General features: G+C 37.0%; 1 protein-coding gene across 4 annotated transcripts in view; it reads right to left on the reverse strand.

Annotated features, from left to right (window-relative positions):
• EPC2 (enhancer of polycomb 2) overlaps nucleotides 1-21,698 on the reverse strand; it is a 121,445-nt gene that overhangs the window by 49,806 nt on the left and 49,941 nt on the right. For all 4 annotated transcript variants that reach the window (XM_077767786.1, XM_077767785.1, XM_077767784.1 and 1 more), the window contains exon 2: nucleotides 17,442-17,601. In XM_077767786.1, coding sequence (XP_077623912.1) covers nucleotides 17,442-17,541 — 100 coding nt within the window. In that variant the 5' untranslated portion in view covers nucleotides 17,542-17,601. The remainder of the gene's footprint in view (nucleotides 1-17,441; nucleotides 17,602-21,698) is intronic.

A 21,698-nucleotide genomic window follows, 5' to 3' on the forward strand; every position in this document is an offset into this window, starting at 1 on the left:
TACTATTCCAGTCCCCTTTGGTAAGAAAAATCGTAGAAGAATCAGGACAACTTCCACATAATACTGGCATCATTCCCCATCACTGGCCCACAGTGAGCAATCACTATTGTTGAGTTAACTGACATTAGAGAAACATGTGCAACATGAGAGACTGTACAACAAAAGAAATAATTTTATCTGAGTCACCTGTCCTGATATTATTTTTCTTACAAGATTCTAAATAATACAAATTCTCTATGTCACAGCTCTTTTTGTAAACAAGTGAGATAAGTGAATAGAGAAATGTGCATGACAGTATTTCACAAGTACTCATCTACATAATTATTTAGACACCTATGCTATTATCCATGTCCAATTTGTACCCAAAGGATTTTCGGAGGTGGGGGGTTTATAAAAAAATTGATTTTATTTTTTAATGTGGTAAAATACACATAACATAAATTTATCACCTTAGCCATTTTTAATGTCTTATTTATTTTTGTGAGAGAGAGAGAGGGAGGGAGAGAGGGAGGAAGAGAGAGAGGGAGGAGGGAAGGAGGGAGAGAGAGAGTGCACACAGATGACGGGGAGAGGGAGACACAGAATCTGAAGCAGGCTCCAGGCTCTGAGCGGTCCACACAGAGCCTGATGTGGGGCTTGGATTCACGAACCATGAGATCATGACCTGAGCCAAAGTCGGGTGCTTAACCAACTGAGCCACCCAGGTGCCCCTCATCTAAACCATTTTTAAGTGTAACAGCCTAGTGGTAATAAGTATATTCACACTGCTGTGCAACCATCACCACTACCTATCACCAGGAGGACCCAAAGGAGGTCCATTCCATAATTTCCTACTAACAGTCCTTGTTATGCTGCCAAAAATAAGGAGATAATTACTATTATCTAGAAATAATACCTATCTCTTACATGTATCACAGGAACCATTTACAGAGTGAATCAAATAAAACATACAAAATTCCTGGCCTGGCACTAATTATATTAAGTGCTTACTATTAAGTAATCCATTAGGATCAGATAGAGATATACGAACAGTAGATGAAGATATCTTTCCCTGTCCTAGAGGCTTCCAAGTCCCTCATTTTAAGTATGATAGTAATGACTTTTATTTGCAAACACTCTTGGATAGGAAAAGAACTTTATGTCCATCATGGTTTTCCACAAAAACACACTGTACTTTATGGTCACTAGGGTTAGAACACTATTTGTTCATAGTCCAACAAAGCGTTACCCTATATCCTTTGAATTACTCGATCATATCCATTTAAGTTTTTTCTATCCTCTGATTCAAAAGAGTGGCTTAGCTATTTGTCACCCTTCTTTCCGTTACTTGCTATAAAGAGGTAAATTTAGGTGCACATTTCGGAATTTTAGTTCTTTGGAAGGGAATTACACCACTGCTGGATACTGTGTGCAACTGATAAAAACGATTTAATATCCCTTTCAAAGGAGCAAACCCCTAAAACAATTTTGTCAGTAATCCCTCTTGTTCTTCCTTTTCTACCAGGTCCCATGCAGTATGGCTCCAGCAAAGAGGAAAAACTAGAAGGCCATTCTGCTATCAAAAAGAGAATTGACCAGAGAATACACTATCAATATTCACAAACATAACCATAGAACATGCACCCCACATACTAAGAGATTAAGAGATCTAAAAAAACTCACCATGAAGGAGATGGAAGTATCAGATGTGTACACTGCTAACAGGTTCAACAAAGCTGTCTGCTTTGAAGAAACAGGAATGTACCCTACCATTTGGGTATGTTTGTTCAGAAAATATCATTAATAAAGATTCACCAAAGAAGCTCTATACATTCGTCACCTATGTACATATCCTCTTTCAAAAACTTGCAGAGGGACACAGGACAGCAGTGTACACAGGGAGGCTCTGCATTTTTTCTTTCCACCCAGAGTACAGTAATGAGTAAACCAGGGTCAGCTGTGTGGTCTACCATGCATTTAGTAACAAACTGCCCTGCACCAAGACCCAAGAGAAACTGCACCATGCTCATCAACAGCACACAATACCTAGCAATGGAACAATCCTCACTTGCACTGGTTTGTGAACCATAAGGGGTAATGCTGACTCCTGAAGATGACATTTTAAACAGCATAAAAACAAACAAGAAACAAAAAATATTAAGAATAAGAACTTCTGGGCTGCTCAGTCAGTTTACTGTCTGACTTGACTTCAGTTCAGGTCATGATCTTGTGACTGGTGAGTTTGAGACCCCGTTTGATGCTTGGGATTCTCTCTCCCTCCCTCTCTCTCTCTGCCACCTCTTTCAAAAATAAATTAAATAAACATTAAACAAAATTTAAGAAAAAAGATTTCTGAAGAAGTTCCTCCTCCAGGGCAGAAAAAGCTTCTTGAGGCCATCATGTTTGAGGGTCTGGCCAATGAGGCCAACTGGCTAAATTGATAGCTATGTTCTGGAAAGCAAGAAGTTGGGTGTTCCATCAATGGAAGATCAAAGCCCAGAAGAGGAAGACTTCCTCCCTCTCATCTTAATTGGAATAAAGTAGTCTATCAAGGAAAAATAATCTAAGAAAAACCCAAAAGACAGTTAATGTGATTAAAAACTAATTATTTAAAATAATCACAAAGTTATAAAACAAGGCAGGGGTGGGAGTGAGAGAAGGCTGTCAAACCCAGCTTGCATACTTAGAGTGAAGGGGCAGACAGATGTACTGTTTGACAGTTGTTTCCAACCTTAAGTCATTATCTGTCTTAAATACTTTCTTCCCTCACACCTCTAATCATCACATTAACTTTGAACTTTAAAAAAAAGTTTTCACCTAAAAATTCACTCATCCACACACACATTCTAATCTGATATAGCAACAAACTGTAAGCAAAACTCAAGATTTCAAAGTTTTACAAATGGATAAACTGATATAAATGAGAATAGTAATTCCTGATTTAATTTTTTTTAGCATCAAATTTACTCAATTTTTATTAGGGAGCATTTTTAACCTCAAGTTGCTTGTGTTCTAAGACAGGAATCAAAGAAAAGAGATTGTGAACACAAAAGGGAGAGAAGATGGAGACAGTATTTACTACTATCCTTTCAGAGTCCTTTCCTTATATGCTGATTTTTCCCAGAATTCAACACGTACTATTGAGGGTCTATAATTTGCTAGGTACTAACAATAGAAAAGACAACTATGGATGCCCAGATTAAATGTTTCCTGAGACTTAATTTTTTTTAAATTTTTTTAATGTTTTATTTATTTCTAGGAGAGAGAGAGAGAGACAGACAGCGTGAGCAGGGGGGGGTCAGAGAGAGAGGGAGTCACAGACTCTGAAACAGGCTCCAGGCTCTGAGCTGGCAGTCAGCACAGAGCCCGACGCGGGGCTCGAACCCACAAACCACGAGATCATGACCTAAGCGAAAGTCGGATGCTTAACCGACTAAGCCACCCAGGCGCCCCAAGGGACTTAATTTTTTTTAACCTATGTGCAATTTGTCAAGAAGAAAAAACTAGAAAAAACAAAGATGTGCTGGGAGATCTATACTCCAATTAGCTTTACCCAAATTACATAGCAGTTTCTCTTTTCTAGTAAACAGAGGAACAAGTCTTAAAAATTAACAGTTCCTAAGGGTAGTCATAGACCAGAACCCAGCTGTTCAATTAATCACATAATTCCTTCTCCTCATGTTGGTGGAAAAACACCAGGTGTGGGAGAAAGTTACATAACTAAATATGGTTACTCAAGCGATATTTTAATAAAGTAAAAATCTCAGCATCATAAAGTGAAATCTGGATAGTTTTCATTTTTAGAAGTTTTTTCTTATTCCTGAAATCTATTTTGAATTTTCTCTCTCTTTCAAATCTTCCTCTTTCCTCTTCCTTGTCACCTTTTTCTCTTTCTAATATACTAGTGCTGGGAGTCATATTAAAAAAACAATACAAAACAAAAAAGTAAAGATCAGATATCAGCTAATTTACATGTTAACACAAATTATAAAGTCTACATAATTTAGAGCTGGAAACACCTTATCTTACAGATCAAAACACTGAGAGGTTACAAAACTTGGTGAGATGAACATAGGTTTCAAGGTTTTGATTCATAGGGATCAGAACTCCCCCCATTTCACAGACATGAAATTAAACTCTTCTAATCATAACAGCAGTAATGAAAAATTCTTTGAATTTCAAAGGGAGTAAAAATATAGTTAAATCAAAAGATTTTTTTTTGTTCCACTCTGGACTTAAACATTTAAGCTTATAAATTATATTTAATAAGCAAAGATAATGCATATAAAACCAGCTATTGTGAACCAGATGTATGAGGTACTCAAGGATTTGTTAAAAAAACAAACATTAAAGGGGTGCCTGGGTGCCTTAGTCGGGTTGAGCGTCCGACTTTCGCTTAGGTTATGATCTCGCGGTTCGTGGGTTCGAGCCCCGCGTCGGGCTCTGTGCTGACTGCCAGCTCAGAGCCTGGAGCCTGTTTCAGAGTCTGTGACTCCCTCTCTCTCTGACCCTCTCCTGCTCACGCTGTCTCTCTCTCTCTCTCTCTCTCTCTCTTAGAAATAAATAAAACATTTAAAAAAAAATTAAAAAAAAAACAAACATTAAAAATTAAAAAGAGAACAAACTCTAATATTTTACTTAAAGTTATTTCAAGTCAAGAACCCTTCCAACATTTACCTATCAATTATCAATGGTAATTTTTTAATGTAAAAGGAAGCAACCTTCATCTGTATAAGCTAAGCCCCTACTTTCATGCATCTTTAAACTTCCTAAGTATTTAACTTCTGGAAACTGTCTGCCAACACCTGATCTCTTTAACTCAGGAAACAAAGTAAGACCGAGGTACAATTGTACGTTGTTTGCCAAGGCTCTTCTTTGAAAGTATTAACACCACCACTTAAAGCACCATTTATTTATAAACTCATTGGTGTATCTCTTTTTCTAACTCTGTATTTCCTTTCTATACAACTTTCTAAAATTATGTTTATTGAGCCAATGAACCTGGTAACAACCAATACTAACTGTACCTCAACTACAACATGTATGACAGGCTCCCTAGGCTCCCTTCTAATTTGGAATAGATATCAATGCCATAAGGCATTTAAAAAAAAAAAAAAAAGAAGGGGCGCCTGGACGGCTTAGTCGGTTAAGCATCCGACTTTCGCTTAGGTCATGATCTCGCAGTTCGTTGGGTTCGAGCCCTGCGTTGGGCTCTGTGCTGACTGCCAGCTCAGAGCCTGGAGCCTGTTTCAGTCTGTGACTCCCTCTCTCTCTGACCCTCCCCTGCTCACGCTGTCTCTCTCTCTCTCCTAGAAATAAATAAAACATTAAAAAAAAAAAAAGTAGACACAAGGGCATCCCAGGCAGAGAGAAGAGCAGGAATATAGACAGGGGATATGCTTAACTACAAGAGAGATAGTATCAATAATGAGTCTGGATAGAGTACTCTATGATCAAATTCACCTTCATATAGCAGAATAAGGATTTAGAACTATATAGCCATAGAAGTTGTATGCACATATATAAAATGTATTTTATTTTTTTAAAAAGCAGAGTTGAATAGTTTTACAAGTCTCACATCAGCAATGCCATTGTATACCTACCTAAACCTCAGTTAAACAGAACCTAGTATACGTTAAAGTGGGCTCTGACTAGGTAGATCTATGAACCAGGAAGCAGTTCAAATAAAACATCTTCCTGGGATCCGATAAACACTCAAAAGTCTCTCCTTTACAGTGAGTATCATCCAAGCCTTTAAACCAGTGTTTCTCAACCTTTAACATTTGCCAGAATTATATGGATGGTTGTTAAAACAGACTGTTGAGCTTGACCACACATTTCTAACTGCAGATCTAGAGGAGGGCTTGTTAATTTGCATTTTTTTAAACTCTTTTTTAAAAAAAATGTTTTATTTATTTCTAGGAGAGAGAGAGAGAGACAGCGTGAGCAGGGGAGGGTCAGAGAGAGAGGGAGTCACAGACTGAAACAGGCTCCAGGCTCTGAGCTGGCAGTCAGCACTGAGCCCGACGCGGGGCTCGAACCCACGGACCACGAGATTATGACCCAAGCGAAAGTCGGACGCTTAACCGACTAAGCCACCCAGGCGCTGCTAATTTGCATTTTTAACAAGTTCCCAAGTGATTATGAGCAACATTCTAAGATCTAAACTTAAGTCTTTGCTCTTAAAGATCATAAACTTATGTCTAATTTGAAATATGATGAATTTTTACAATTTGTAAATTTTTAAGGTCCTAAGACTTCAAGTAACTTTCAAAGACAGCTGATGACAGCTTAGTGTATCTTCAAATTCAGAAGCAACATCTCCTCTGCTTGGGGCTCTCCAAGGTTCTAAGAGCCTCCAAGCCTAGCAGTTCTCAATAGAGTATAGGAGATCATGAATGCAGATTCTGCCAGAACTCCTGACTTTAAGTCTCCAAGATTTCCTACAATTAAAAGACTCAGCTAGAGATTTTACTTACATTCCTTACCCAATATACCAACACAGCAAAGTGCAGAAGAGTCCAAGACCACTTCTACAAGAAGATCACATGCTGATCCAAGTCTCTCTACACACACACACACACACACACACACACACACACACANCAAACACACACACACACACACCCCCAGACCAGGTTTATACTATAATCAGGATTACTTTTAGTCCTTTTGCTGACTAGCCTACTAACTACATCCCTCTCCCTCTCTGAAAAATTCACACTTTAACAAGTATTACTAGTCAAAATTAATAGCAAAGACGAGAACTATGGGAACGACAAACTATGAGAATGGGGAAGTGGATTCTCTGAGACTTTTGGGGAGAGATTTTCATCATTCGAGAGCGAGTACAGCCTAATGATGTTAGCACCTAATGGATGTAACAATGATTTAAAAAGAAAGTCTCTTAGTCTTCTCTCTTTTCCTTTATCATTTTTAATATATATATTATATATACATTTTTTAAAACATTTATTTATTTTTGAGAGACAGAGACAGACAGATCATGAGCAGGGGAGGGGCACAGAGAGAGGGACACACAGAACTTGAAGCAGGCTCCAGGCTCTGAGCTGTCAGCACAGAGCCCGACGTGGGGGCTTGAACCCATAAACTGTGAGAACGTGACCTGAGCCGAAGTCAGACTCTCAACCGAGCCACCCAGGTGCCCATTCTCTTTTTTCCTTTAGACCACTCCTCTCTTGTTTTCTAACAACTCAGTAGGCAACTGGGTAAAGGACAGTAACAATTCAGAAGATAAAAATGTTAATGGCTCCTTTAAAAGAAAGACATTCAACTTCATTTATAGTAAGAGATTCAAATTAAAATCATACTAAGAGAAACTAAAGTCTGGATTTTGGTCAATAATGATGTTCCAATATTGGTTTCTTAGGTCTGACACCAGGTGCATGATGATAGTATTAGAGGAAACCAAAACCGGGTGAGAGGTATAAAGGAACACTACCTTTGTAACTTTTCTATAAATCTAAAATTTTTCCTAAATAAAAGATTTATTTAAAAGAATAATGCACTCTCACATATCGGACTTGGAAAAAATATTTAAAAATTCAAACGCAGTCTTTTGACCAGGCTATGATGAAACAGCAGTGTAATGCATTGCTAGTCGAAGTGTAAAATTGTAGAACCCCTATACAAAGCAATTTGGCAATTTCTATAAGAAATATATATGATTACACCTTTATGAAATTCCGTATGTTCATAGTTATTCACAGAAGCACTACTGTAATAACAAAAGACTGGAAACACCTCAAGTTCCCTTCTGTAGGAAATGGGATAATAATCTGGCACAACCAAACACAAAGAACTATTATGCAGCAGTAAAACACAAATGAGGACACATTCTACATGTTGATATGGGATAATTTCCAGACTATAGTCTTAGAAAAATAAAAAGCAAATGCCAAAAAGTACATATAAGTATGTTAACTTTTGCGTAAAAGGGGATATAAAAATATAAATTCTTACGTGCTTGAATTTGCATAACAAAACCCTAAAGGAACACATAGCCTAAAAAAAAAGTGGTTTTTTATAAGGGGAGGGTGACTAGAGGCCGTTTTTCATTACTTTTTATTTTGAAATCATCTAAATGTATTACCTATTAAAAATAAAACCATATTACTTTGTGAAAACAATTTTGTGTTTTAAAAAACACATTCTGAGTCAGTGATCTCTTGTGTACTACTATCTGAGATTCTCCCGTACTTTATGTTCAGATCTCACCTCTTTCTCATTCACTCTCAATGAATCATTCAACAAATACAGAATGAGAGCAAAAGCCTCACTCAGACATCTAGATGCAGCCAGTATCTTAGCTTAACCTGTGAAAATTAATTCTACAATTATATGTGCAAAAATATACATGCTATTAATAACTAACAGTATAATTAATAAATAAGTCAAAGAAAGAGAATGTATCTCCACAGCCCACAAAACAGTCAGAAACATGAGAGATTAAATACCAGTATTCGTATAGATTTATTACTAGCAAATCAGTGACTGGACCAGGAAACAAACTTAGTATAGACATCATAAAGTTTTAAATAGAAATCCTAAAAAAATCTGAAAAATTCCATACATGTAAAACATAAACTGGAGGGCAATGAATAATTTCCTTTACTAGAGAGATTCTTTGCTAAAGAAGATTTCACCAAATGTTCTTTTCAAAAACCAGCCCTATTAGAGATACATCTCATTCAAAAACATACATTTCAGGGGAGGCTGGGTGGCTCAGTAAGTTAAGCTTCTGATTCTTGGTTTCAGCCCAGGTCATGGTCTCGTAGTTTGTGAGTTCAAGCCCCTCATCAGGCTTTGCGCTGACAGTGCAGAGCCTGCTTGGGATTCTCTCTCTCTCCCTCTCTCTCTCCCCCTCTCTCTGGCCCTCCCCTGTTTGCACTGTTTCTGTCTCTCCCAAAAATAAATAAACAAACTTAAAAAAATCCATACATTTCAGATTTTAAACCATATTACAAAGCTACAAAAATCAGTAAAAAGGCATAGACAGACATGCAGACCAACGGGAACAGAGAACCACAAATAAACCACAGAGACGATCAAAAAGGGTGTTAAGACTACACAATGGAGAAAGGAGGTTCTCTTCAACAAATGGTGCTGGGAAAACTGGAAATCCACATGCAAAAAATACTAAGACAAATCTCCTTCTTACATTATGTACAAATATTAACTCAAAATGAATTATAAACCTAAGACCTGTAACTATAAAACTCTTAGAAGAAAATAAACAGAAAAAGCTTCATGATACTAGGTTTAGTTATGATTTCTCCCAGATGATACCAAAAGCACAAGCAGCAAAAACAAATGGGACTGCATCAAACTTAAAAGCTTCTGCAAAGCACAGTTAACAATTAGGAGAGTGAAAAGGCAACCTATGGAATGGGAGAGAATACTTTCAGGCCATATATCAGATAAGGGGTTAATATCCAGAATATATCAAGAACTCCTAAACAACAGGGGCGCCTGGGTGGCTTAGTCGGTTAAGCGTCCGACTTTCGCTTAGGTCATGATCTCGCGGTTCGTGGGTTCGAGCCCCGCATCGGGCTCTGTGCTGACTGCCAGCTTAGAGCCTGGAGCCNCAACAAAAAACCATCCCAATTTTAAAAATGCAAAGGACCTGAAGGGACATTTCTCCAAAGAAGATATACAAACAGCCAACAAACATATGAAAAGAAACTCAATATCACTAGCCACTAGGGAATTACAAATCAAAACCACAATGAGATACCACAACCATCATTAGGATGGCCACTATAAAACAAATAAACCAAAAAACAAACAAAAATCACATGTGGTGTGAATGTGCAGACATTGGAACCTTGTGTACTGTTGGTAGGACGGTAAAATACTGTAGCTACTGTGTGAAACAGTAGGGAGGTTCCTCAAAAATTAAAAATACAACTACTACGTGATCTGGCAATCACTCTTCCAGGTATATATCCAAAAGAACTGAAAACAGGATCTCAAAAAGGTATGTGAAGACCCATGTTACTGCAATATTATTTACAACAGCCAAGATGTAGAAGCAACTTAAATGTCTATCAACAGATGAATGTACAAACAAAATGGGATATACGCACGCGCGCAAACACACACACACACACACGGATATTATTCAGCTTTAAAAAAGAGAGAACTCTTGTCATATGCTATAATATGGATGAACCCTGAGGACATCATGCCAAGTGAAATAAGCCATCATGCCAAAAAGATAAATACACATGATTCCACTTACACGAGATAACTAAAGTAGTCAAATTCATAAAAACAAAAAGTAGAATGGTGGTTGCCAGGGATTGAGGGGAGGGTGTAACAGGGAGTTGTTCAATGAGTACAGAGTTTTAGTAACATGAAATGAAAAACTTCTAAAGATCTGTTGTACAACAATGTGCATACAGTTAACAATACCGTGATACTGACTTACAAATTAGAGAGAACATGTTATATTTTTTACCACAGTAAAACAACAACCACCACCACTACCACCTCATTTTAACCTGAATCAAGTCATGAAGAAACAGGCAAACCTCAACTGAGGAACATTCTACAAAATAACTGGCCCGTACTAAAAAATGTCAGTGGTATAAAGCGCACACACACTTAGGAATAGCCTGAAGAGACAGGACAACTGAACACAAAGCATCATCTGAAGTAAATTATGCTTTATCTAAAAAGAGTTCACTATGCTTTTAAAAAAATAAAAACTTATTAATTTGTTCAAACCCTAAAATCATGTTTCTCCTTAAAAATGCAAATTATATTTTACTAATGAAATTACTAACTTGCCAATATTTACTAATACACAAAGTTATATTTTACTAATAACAAAACCACGAATAATCCTGGGTCTATAACTCCTTGTGAATTAAAGTGTAAACAAATAAAAACTTTCAGTACTGGCTTGCTTTCTTAGATTCCTGCTGACTACTAAAGAATATAAAAAATATAACATTGTAATATTATATAGCTTTGAAAATTATTAAAGCTAGTCAATAACTTGGAAAAATGCTTACTAAGAGTTAAAAAAAAAAAAAAAGGCAAAAACCACAAACCCATACATACATATATATACATACACATAATATTACACAAATTTGGAAAAAAGGGAAAACAACTTTTATCTGTTGCTTACCTTTGCAAGATGAAATTATACTTTTTTTTTTTTTTTAAAGTAATCCCTATGCCTCAAATTCAAGACTCTGAGATCAAGACTCACACTTTACTGACTGAACCAACCACACATCCTGGTATTATTATTCTTTTCAGCAATTAACACTTTATTTCTTTAATTTTTTTTCATGTTTATTTTTGAGAAAAAGAGCATGAGTTGGGGAGGGGCAGAGAGAGAGGGAGACAGAATCCAAAGCAGGCTCCAGGTTCTGAGCTGTCAGCACAGAGCCCCACGCAGGGCTTGAACTCACGAGCTGGGAGACCAATACCTGAGCTGAAGTTGAATGCTTAACCAACTAAGCCACCCAGGCACCCCAGGATTTCTTTTATTCTCAGCAAACAGACTATCCCCTATCCTGCAATTTATCCATCACATACACACAAAACTTATGGAAAAAAGAATCCCTTACTCCCATTGTTGATTCCCTCATCAACCACATTTGAATGAAAATGGACTTAACATGTATCAGTATTTCCATCTTAGAATGATGAGCCATGACTGAAAAACAGTATACCACAGTTACACAGGCACACTCTAGAGCCAGAGGACCTGGTTCAAATTCTGACTCTTCAGTTGCTAGTTCCATCACTTTGGGCTCTTCCTGTAATCTTTCTTTAAAAGGGGGGTAAAAATACTAGCTGCCTCACAAAGTACCTCTGAGGCATAAATGACCTAATATATGCAAAATACTAATAGGACCTGGGAATGGCAATCAGTATAGGCTATTTCACTAAGCCTCTTATGCATAACTGTGGAAAGAAAAGTTTAGTCTTCTATTAAAATTTTCAGAAAATAAGCATATAGGAAAATATTTTTATGGGTAGGCAGCCCATTAAATTATATTACCAGGGTAAGATGGAAGGGAATTGTCTTTTGTGGCAGATAGTGAGACAGATAAAATCCTGAAAGGCACCTGAAAGGTGCCAACTCTCTGGGCAGTGTGGTGTCACTGAAGATCTTCCATGGAGATGCTAGTTGCTAGGTGAATATACTGAAAGCCTATTTCTTCACACCTATTAACAACATCTGGTGTGCTGGGTTCCAGCACAGTATCTTCTTTGAGTGGCCCCAGAGGAGAGTTCTAAATGCTTCAGTGCCAGGAAATATGCACTGAAATACGCACCTTAAAAACCAATCTCACTTTTTTGCTTTGTCTGTTAATTACATCATGCCTAAAATATACACTACTATGCATCAAATTTACCTCTTACTATAGTATCTTTGTTTTCTCCTGAATTTCTTTAACTATGGTCTTTAATCTGTGATGCTGTATTTTACTCAAAGTCACTCCAATATTTTTTAATTTATTAATAGTGGGCATAAATAAATGCATCAAGGCCCAAGGGGCACTCTCTTTGTACTCTTCTTTTTTATTTCTCTACCCAGACCACCAAATGGTTATTTATTTTGCTTTTTCCCTAAACACCTGGCATTACTTTAGTACTTTGAGTTTGGGGTTTCTTTTTGCTTCCGAAATTAGTAGCTCTCCAGATACTGCCCTACTACTTCAGGCCTCCATACCCAGCTTTACCTAAGGAGACTCAGCATAATCCTGAGAAGAGAGAAAGATCCTTAGAGCCAGCTGATCTGAATGTGGGTTGTCCTCAGGGCCCGGCCTGGCTCAGTGTCCCTGTTACCACACCTCCAATCACCCAAGCCTGGGATCTAACCTGTGTTCTCCACAATCTGCTTCTATGCTCATGGTACTTTTTCTAGTATTTATTTAAATATGTGATTAATTTCATAAGATACGTGCTCAATTTAACTGCTTAATACATACCCAGTAACAATTTTACAAAAAGTGATGTTTCTAAAATGCATCCTTTTCACCAAGAAGTTTTACTGTATAAACAAAGCAATGCTCCTCATTTGGATCTTTCCAATCAAAACATGTTTGTCCTATCAGGGTAAAAGGTCAATTATCATCATTTTTGTTAAAAGAATAGCAAAGGACATTGCAAGGATAATGAAACTGAAGTTGGATGTTAGGCTAGCATCTATCTCACTCTTGCTGAAAACTTAGTGGAATATACAGGTCCACTTTATATTGAGTAAGTGGAATTTTTCTTCTTTTCCCAATGCAGACTTGACAATGGTCAGCTTTATCAGACTGAGAAGAAGCCACCTTCACGTGTACTAAGGCATATAGTAGTATAAACACAAAGACAGGCACTTTCCCAGGGCTTTACTATCTTGGGTGCAGATACAAATAGCAGAATTCAATCTCCTTTTGGCGAGTTCCTTTGCCTGCCTGACAGATAACGAGGACATGCTACCTCCCACCTATCCTTCGTCTTGAACTCTCCTCTCTTTCAGCCTAGAAGTGGGTGCGATGGTCTACTGATCTGTGTATGTAGGTGTAGTGCCATGAGATGAGGAAGAGACCTTTTCATTCAAAACAAGATAAGCAGTATTTTCAAGGTACTGGTATTTTCAAGGACCATTTAGCCGAGTTTAAAACTAGACACAAATTAACTTCAGAACACTTATGAAACAATATTGAAACAATATCTCAAGTTCCTTCATGTTCTAAAATTATGAGATACTTAATGTCAACTGTAAAATATTACCATATTAAATAAAAGGAATAATGGAAGATCAAAATAACTTATTGCAATGTAAACAAAATCATTTCCTCAAGGAGAGAAGTTTGGGTTCTGAATTTGATGAAATTCTTAAATTCCAAAAGGAATGAAGGACTTATAACATCTGGGTTGAGGTACCCAAAGTAAATCTGTTGTAACGATAAGTAAAACGGAGGTAGCATCTTAAGCATGTATCACACAACTGACCAGTGAGAAACCAGTTTGAGTATCTTAGGTCATCAAGACTATCAGCCTCCAAGAAGCCTCCATCTGGTATGCTGGAAAGACTACTCCAGTGTGTTCTGATAACTTCTTCAGACTAGTGAGACAACAGAAGGCAAACAATCACAACCAAAGGTGGTTAATGTCACAACGAGGGTGTGCATGACACAGGAAGGCCTGAGGTAAACAGTGCCAAGAATTCTGCTTAGAAGGGCTCAGGAAGAGGCTGCTAAATGTAATTTTGGAGATGAGACGTAGAGAACAAGTTATATTTTAACAAGTGGAAGAGAGAAGTAAAGAAGTACATGAAGGCATGGAGCTATAAGAAAATATGGCGTAAGTTAGAAAGCTGCAAGGAGCTCATTATTTTGTAGCAAAGTACGAAGGACTAGAGGAAATGGAAAGAAAATCGTATTGAGACCATATTCTGGGGCTGTATGGTGAATGAGATGAAATTCTGCTCCTGAAAAAAACAGACCTTCACTTATAACAGCTTATTTTGATAAGGCTGGTGACCCAGTAGAAGAACACACAGGGAACTGTGGCTCAACAGGCACAAAGAACGGTCTTAAATATACAAAGTTAAGAGCACCTGGGTGGCTCAGTTAAGCATCTTAACTTCATTTTGTGACTCTTGATTTTGGGTCAGGTCATGATTTCACAGATCTTGAGATCAAGCCCCAAGTGAGCTTTGTGTGAACAGTGCAGAGCCTGGCTGGGAATGACTAACTGATTCTCTCTCTCTCTGCCCCTCCTCCACTTGCACTCTCTCTCAAAATAAGTAAATAAACTTAAAAAAAAATCAGACAAAATTACAATTGTATCTGATAGACAACAGAGAATGTCTGAAAACTCTAAACAGATAATAATCACATTAGTGGCACTGTGGAGTAGTAAAGTAAGGTTTCTGCCAAAGCTCAGGGAAACAATGTGATGGACCTGAATTAGGCTACCTTTCTGTGGCAATTATGCAATGTCTTTTTCTAGCCAGGCAAATGGAGATTCTTTCCATGCAAAGAAAGGAAAAAGCCAGAGCAATATTTCTGGAATTCCTTATATTTCAGGACTCAGAAAGATGTCAAAAAAAAAAAAAAAAAAGTTTAAAAGTCCTTCCTTGGAGTGCCTGGGTGGCTCAGTTGGTTAAGCATCCAGCTTTGACTCAGGTCATGATCTTGTGGTTCATGAGTTCGAGCCCATATCAGGCTCTGTGCTGACAGCTCAGAGCCTGGAGCCTGCTTCGGATTCTGTGTCTCCTTCTCTCTTTGCCCCTTTCCCACTCGCATGCACACTCTCTAACATAAACAAACATTAAAAGAAATTTAAAAAAATAAATAAAAGCCCTTCCTTGAAGGGCCAGCACCTGGCTGGCTCAGCTGGAAGAGCCATCTGACTTTTGATCTTGAGGTTGTAAGTTCAGGCCCCATATTGGGTGTAGAGATTGCTAAAACAATAAACAAACTTAAAAAAAAAAACAAAAAACAAAAAAAAAACCTATCCCCCTAGCCATCAGCACAGAGTCTGACGCGGAGCTCGAACCCATGAACCCTGAGATCATGAGAAGACGGACGCTCAACCAACTGAGCCACCCAGGCGCCCCCCCCTAAGAGCCTTTTAAAAGCCATTAAAAACAATTCAGTCAACAAACATCCTATTTATGGTGCATCTATAAGCCATGAACTTTACTCTTAAAGATACAAAGAGAAAATAAAACATAGTCTCTGCCCTCAAGAGGCTCCTACTCTAAAAGGAGTGAAAGAATGGTTACAAATAGTTGCAATAAAATATGGCAAGTCCTCTTAACAGAGATAAGTGCAAGACACGGAGATAAGTAAAAACCAGAAGTAGAATGAAAAAAGTCAGTATAAACTTCAGAATGGAGTTAGGTCTTCAATGAGTTACAGGAGGTGAAAGATGACTTGAATAGCATGTGCAAGGGAATATGAAATGTGAAACTACCAGGCAAATATGAGTAATTTCAAGTTAGTTCCTGGCTAAGAGAGTATGGGGAAGAGCAAACAGGAAATGAGGTTAATGGAGTGGACAGGGGAAACAATCACAAAGGGTCTTGTATTCAAAGTAGAGAATGTGGCTATTACTGAATTCTGTCAAATCTAAACTGCCACCATCAGCTACAAGGTGCACCATGACTTTATGTACTATTAGAAAGAAAAAAAGCTTTCTGCTGCAGTCTATTAAGAAGTTTAATAGAATACTACTAAATAAACATACACTACCAAATGGTAACAATCTCAGTTTAAGATTAAAAAAAAAAAATGGCTATGCAGAAACAGCAAGGAACCTCATTTCTCAACTTTAAAGGAGGATAGAAAAATCTCCCCCTGAGAAATGAACTCTAAAGCAGGTCTGCAGCCTGAACTAAAGCTATCAGTGTGGTCTAAAAACAAACAAAACAAACAGGGAAGACTTTAAAGTGGTCTGATGTTGGTAGCGTCCCTCAATGCTTGGTAGAAACAAATGCAATGTTTCTTTAGATAAACTAGACTTGAACCCAGGACAACAGCAATTTAATATGCAATCTCATTTTAAAGGTGACCAATAAAAAATGTGCATCTTGGAACAGATGGCAAATAGTAATCTTCTAGTCAGTCTTAAATCCAGAGAGGTTTCATAATTAACCTGGGGAACGTTTAAAAATACTTATTACTAGGATGCATACCAATGATTCTCATACAGGTAGTCCTGAAGCAGAGCCCTGGAACTCTATTTTAACAAGCTACCAAGGCTTTTTCTTACACAATCAGACAAGATACCAAGACACCAGGATCTGTCTACACCATCAACTGAGAACTACTGGAGACAATAAAGAACAGTAGGATTTTAAGCCAGAGAATTTGATCAGACTGACACTTTAGGAAGACCACTCTGTGCTGGTAAACTTTGTCAAGAAATATTAGAAGAGGGCAAGGAAAGGCCATGGAGGGATAGTAAATAGAACAGGAGATTAGTCAAATAGTTACAGGGCAAGAGATGGTGATCATTTAAATAGCAACAAGGGGGAGAGAAGTAAAAGAGTATCAAAGAGGCAGAAACAGAATTTTATAAAAATCAGATGTAGGTAGAGAGGTACAATCTAATTCTAAAATGCTTCTCAACACTCGCCCTTAGTCAGCATTATAGCCACCAGACCTTTAAAAATAGATCTAAAACTTGAGTACAGCAATCCACCAACTTTTAGTTGTATAATAAAGTATAAGTGACACACCAAATCCAAATCTACATAAACATCAAATGTTCCAAATGCAACTAACGTTCAAAATGATCTCCAAGTTCAGATGTTAAGCATACAAAGATTTTATTCCTTAATGTTTTACATTTCTATTAATCAGTGTGTATGAACTGAAAAATTAAAATCTCTTTGGGCACAGAAAAGAAAGGATTTTCACTGGTTGATAAACTTAAATTACAAACAGAAAACAATGAATCAACAAACTTACGCTGAATATGAATGAACTGTTTTGGCTGTTTAAACTCTCCTTTGTACAAGCGATTGTAATAGTTGACGTTGCTCTCTGCCTCAGGAACTGGAATGACCATGCTCTCTTTTTTTTCTCTAAACACTTGCTGTGCTGAAATAGCTCGCTGTAAATGATGTTCCTGGAAAATGTAAAGTAGGCAACATAAGTCGTTTTAATAATGTTAATTCAATGCACAATTCTATTTAAAATTTACTTTGTTTAATCACTGCAAAGTGCTTTAAGAATTATTAATAAATAGTTCCTTTGCCACAGAACTATAGAAAACATTGCCGCTGATGTCTCTTAATGCTGTGCTCATTCTGATGTCACCTTAGATATTTATAACTTTAGTAAGTAGAATTTTCTTTAAAGATTAAATATACACATATTCACAAACTAGAATTTAACATCTCAATTTTAAGAAAATCGATCCCCTGTTTGCTAAATTAACAGAGGTGTTTGGCACCAATACCAGAATACAGGAAAATATGCAAATGACAGGAAAATAATTGTGTCAGGTTTTATCTTCTGCATTTACACACCTGAAACTTTAACAGTACAAACTACTGAATAACTCAAAAAAAGAAAAAATCATGTTCAACAAACTACATTATCATCACAAGAGGAAATATTTCTAAACTAAGGTTAAACAAAAGTTCCTATGAAATACATCTTGATTCTAGTAACTTTCATTGAGTTTCTACACTTAATGTCTACTTTCTCCCAACCACAAAAGAGACCATTGCCTTTCCCAACAAAGTAGTATTACTTTGTGGAAGGCAAATTAGGTCATGTCACACCCCAGCAGATCCCCTTCATACTCAGATTAAAATTATCACTGACTTACAAGGCCTTATTTCTCTGACTTCTCCCTACCCATCCTTTATCTTAGCCACACTACCTCTCCTTAAGGTTCCTAAATTGCCAAATGGATTGCTTCTGAAATTCCTTCAAGTCTCAACTTATCAGAGAGGGCTTCTGTGATTTCTTTACCTAAAAGATAAAAGAGTACTAAGAATTTTTTTATCAGTGTTATTCTTTCAACACATTTCAGAGCATCTAGCAGACACCAGATACTACTCCTATTACTCAGAATTGTTAAGAGTGAATGAGAGACAGACTCTTCTATTAAGAAACTTAGCTCCTTGGGGCGCCTGGGTGGCTTAGTCGGTTAAGTGTCCGACTTTCACTTGGGTCATGATCTCATGGTTCGTGGGTTCGAGCCCTGCATCGGGCTCTGTGCTGACTGCCAGCTCAGAGCCTGGAGCCTGTTTCAGTCTGTGACTCCCTCTCTCTCTGACCCTCCCCTGCTCACGCTGTCTCTCTCTCTCTCTCTCCTAGAAATAAATAAAACATTAAAAAAAGAAAAACAACTTAGCTCCTTAAAGAGAGATATCTAAGTATGCAATCATGTTTGGGCTTGACAAGCAGGTCTCCTTCTCAATTAGTCTAAGAAGGATGGAGAACTAGATCCAAAGAAACTAACATCTAAACTAAGACTTTCAGGATCAATAGGGATTTAGCAAGGCAAAAGAGAGGGGAAAAAAAAATCCAGGCAGAGAAAACACAATATCCAAAATGGACAAAAGCTCAGAAACATTCAATAAAAGGTAAGCAGTTGAGGTAAGGGATAGGGAGGTGGGTGCTGGCTTAGAATTGAAGTGTTTCTCCATTTTCCATACCAGAAGAAATACATTTTCTTCATAGGGTGGGATCCCAAGTTGGAGAACTAAACATACTTCCCTACACAAATATTACTATCAATTTAGAGTCTATTAGTAGTGAATTTTTGAGTTAACTAAATTTTGAAACAGCACAAACAGCATGAAGAAATTAGGAAAACCAGGTTTTGATAGAGCAATCTGTGCATAATTTAAGTCTAGACATTCCTATTACCTTGCTGACATTTCACTTCTCTAGGTCAAATAAAGTGATGCAATATGTAATGCCACCCTGTATTTATATAGTGTTTTATACTTCTCAAAGTACATTCACGATCACACGCTTATTAGTATTAGCTCCTTAATATTTTGAGACAGGGATAGATAACATCACATACATTAATGAGATTCAAGAAACAAATGATCTGCTCTTAGCTGTGGTATAAATTACATGAGGAAGTCAATTTTCAGGAGTCTGACCTAAGTGTTCTTTGATTATTCCATCTTTACTAGAATGGGCTGTTAAAATTTTTTTAAAAAATGATCTTTATTGCTAGTAAGCTAGAAATATGGTTGACAAGAGGGAGCAGAGCTAACTGGTAACACATTTTTGATGTGAAGAGATTCTTTTGATATATTCTTTCTCCTCTAAGTACAAAGCATTTTTAGGTATTATCCAATTACTGAAGTACATCTTTAAAAGATGAAGATTTAATATTTTTTTAATTTTACATGTGAGGAAATTTAAAAATAGATCATAGATGACTCTCTTCTTGTTAACACAGCTGGCAGATGACAGAGCTGCAGCCAGAAATTAAGGAGCCGGACCATGACACACGCCCCCATTTTAATTTACAGAGCAAATTTAGCTCTAAAAATAAATTCTCAGCTATCATTTCCTTCCCCATATTATCAGACAGCCTCTCAAACTAAAAACTCAGGAAAAAAACACAATAATATGGCTTCTAGAGGCCTCTGCTTCATATAATAACTATAGCCAGTGACAAACATACAAAATCCTGGAAGCAGGCAGGAGAGTTTTCATTTATCTTTATTAGGCCAGGAATAATGCCGATTCCCTGTCACATGCTGCATTATACATTGGTGAGGTTACTTGGGTTTTTAGAAGCATATCAAAAACCAAGCATGACTTGATTTCTTTTCCATTAAGAAGGCATTCTTTTGACCCACCAACTCCACTCAAGAAATTCATCAAAAGCAACACACAAATGGGCAAGAATGACTACATAAAATGCTCACTGGAGTGGCTCACTTGAGTAAGCGTCTGACTCTGAATTTTGGCTCAGTTGATGACCTCAGCGGTTTTAAAATCAAGCCCCACACTGGGCTCTATACTAAGCATGGAGCCTGCCTGGGATTCTCTTTCTCTCTCACCCTCTGGCCCTCTCCCCCAAGTGCTCTCTCTCTTAAAATAAGTAAATATTAAAAATAATAATAAATGGCATTATTTATAACACCAAAAAAAAAAATCCCATGAAATGTAAATGGAAATAAGTAGGGAATTAGTTCTAAAAACTGTGCTATACACGTAAACTGGAACTCTTAGGTAGTAACCAACTAACGCAGAATTCTACTAACTAGTCTACTAGTTAGGTTACTAGTAAAAAAAGCAGATTATAAAATAACATGTATAAATATAAATAAATACATGTGTAGAGAAAACAGACTGGGAGAACAGTCTTTTACATACCACAAAATTCTTTTCAGGTGGCCTTATATTCTTCTGTGTGTCTGTTCTCTACTTTCTGAAGTAAATCTGTATTACTTTTATAAGTTTAAATAGTGATATAAAAGCTTCACATCTTAAAGGGGCTCACCACCAAATACACAGTCACTTCTTACGATTACTTTGACATTCTAAAATATCCTTTTGAAACTTACTATATTATACCTAAACATTTTTTGTTTTCCTAGATACTTATATTCTCTGTACCTTCTGTTTTTCCAAGTAACATGTGCAATTATATGATAAACCATTAAAAGAAAACAAAATAAAACTAAATAACTCATGATTTTTAGTAATATATAATAAGTACCAAACACAATCCTGCAAAGTGCAGGGTAGAAGTTTGTTTCTTCTTTTGAAGATGAGTAAACTAAAGTTCTATGGACACACTGGTAGAAATCAGCAGTTCTGAAATGTGAATCTTTGTATGTGTGTCTCTATTCCATCTTACCAAGCTCAAGTCCCAACTTGTTGGGTCTTAGAAAGTATCAATTGAGATACAACTGAGATACAATTTGATACAAAATCAAAGATTATTCATTGATATTTTAAAAATTCACATGCAAAACTCCCAGCTAAAGATAGCAAACTGAATGACTAAATTTATTTACTTCACCACCCTATACTAGTAAACTTACCAGTAAAGGAGTAAGAAGCTTATAAAGCCACAATAACAAAGAGAATGAAAAATACGCCATCAGTATAAAACAAGGTGAAGCAACATTCTAGGAGATCTAAATCAAAAGATGAAGTTTTGAATCCTTGCAGAGAAGGATAAAAACTGAGTCCATCTGTCCTGTGGAAAACAAGATAATGGAGATTTTGAAA

This window comes from Crocuta crocuta, unplaced genomic scaffold (assembly GCF_008692635.1).
Source record: "Crocuta crocuta isolate KB4526 unplaced genomic scaffold, BGI_CrCroc_1.0 scaffold154, whole genome shotgun sequence".
In the NCBI taxonomy this organism is placed as follows: Eukaryota; Metazoa; Chordata; class Mammalia; order Carnivora; family Hyaenidae; genus Crocuta; species Crocuta crocuta.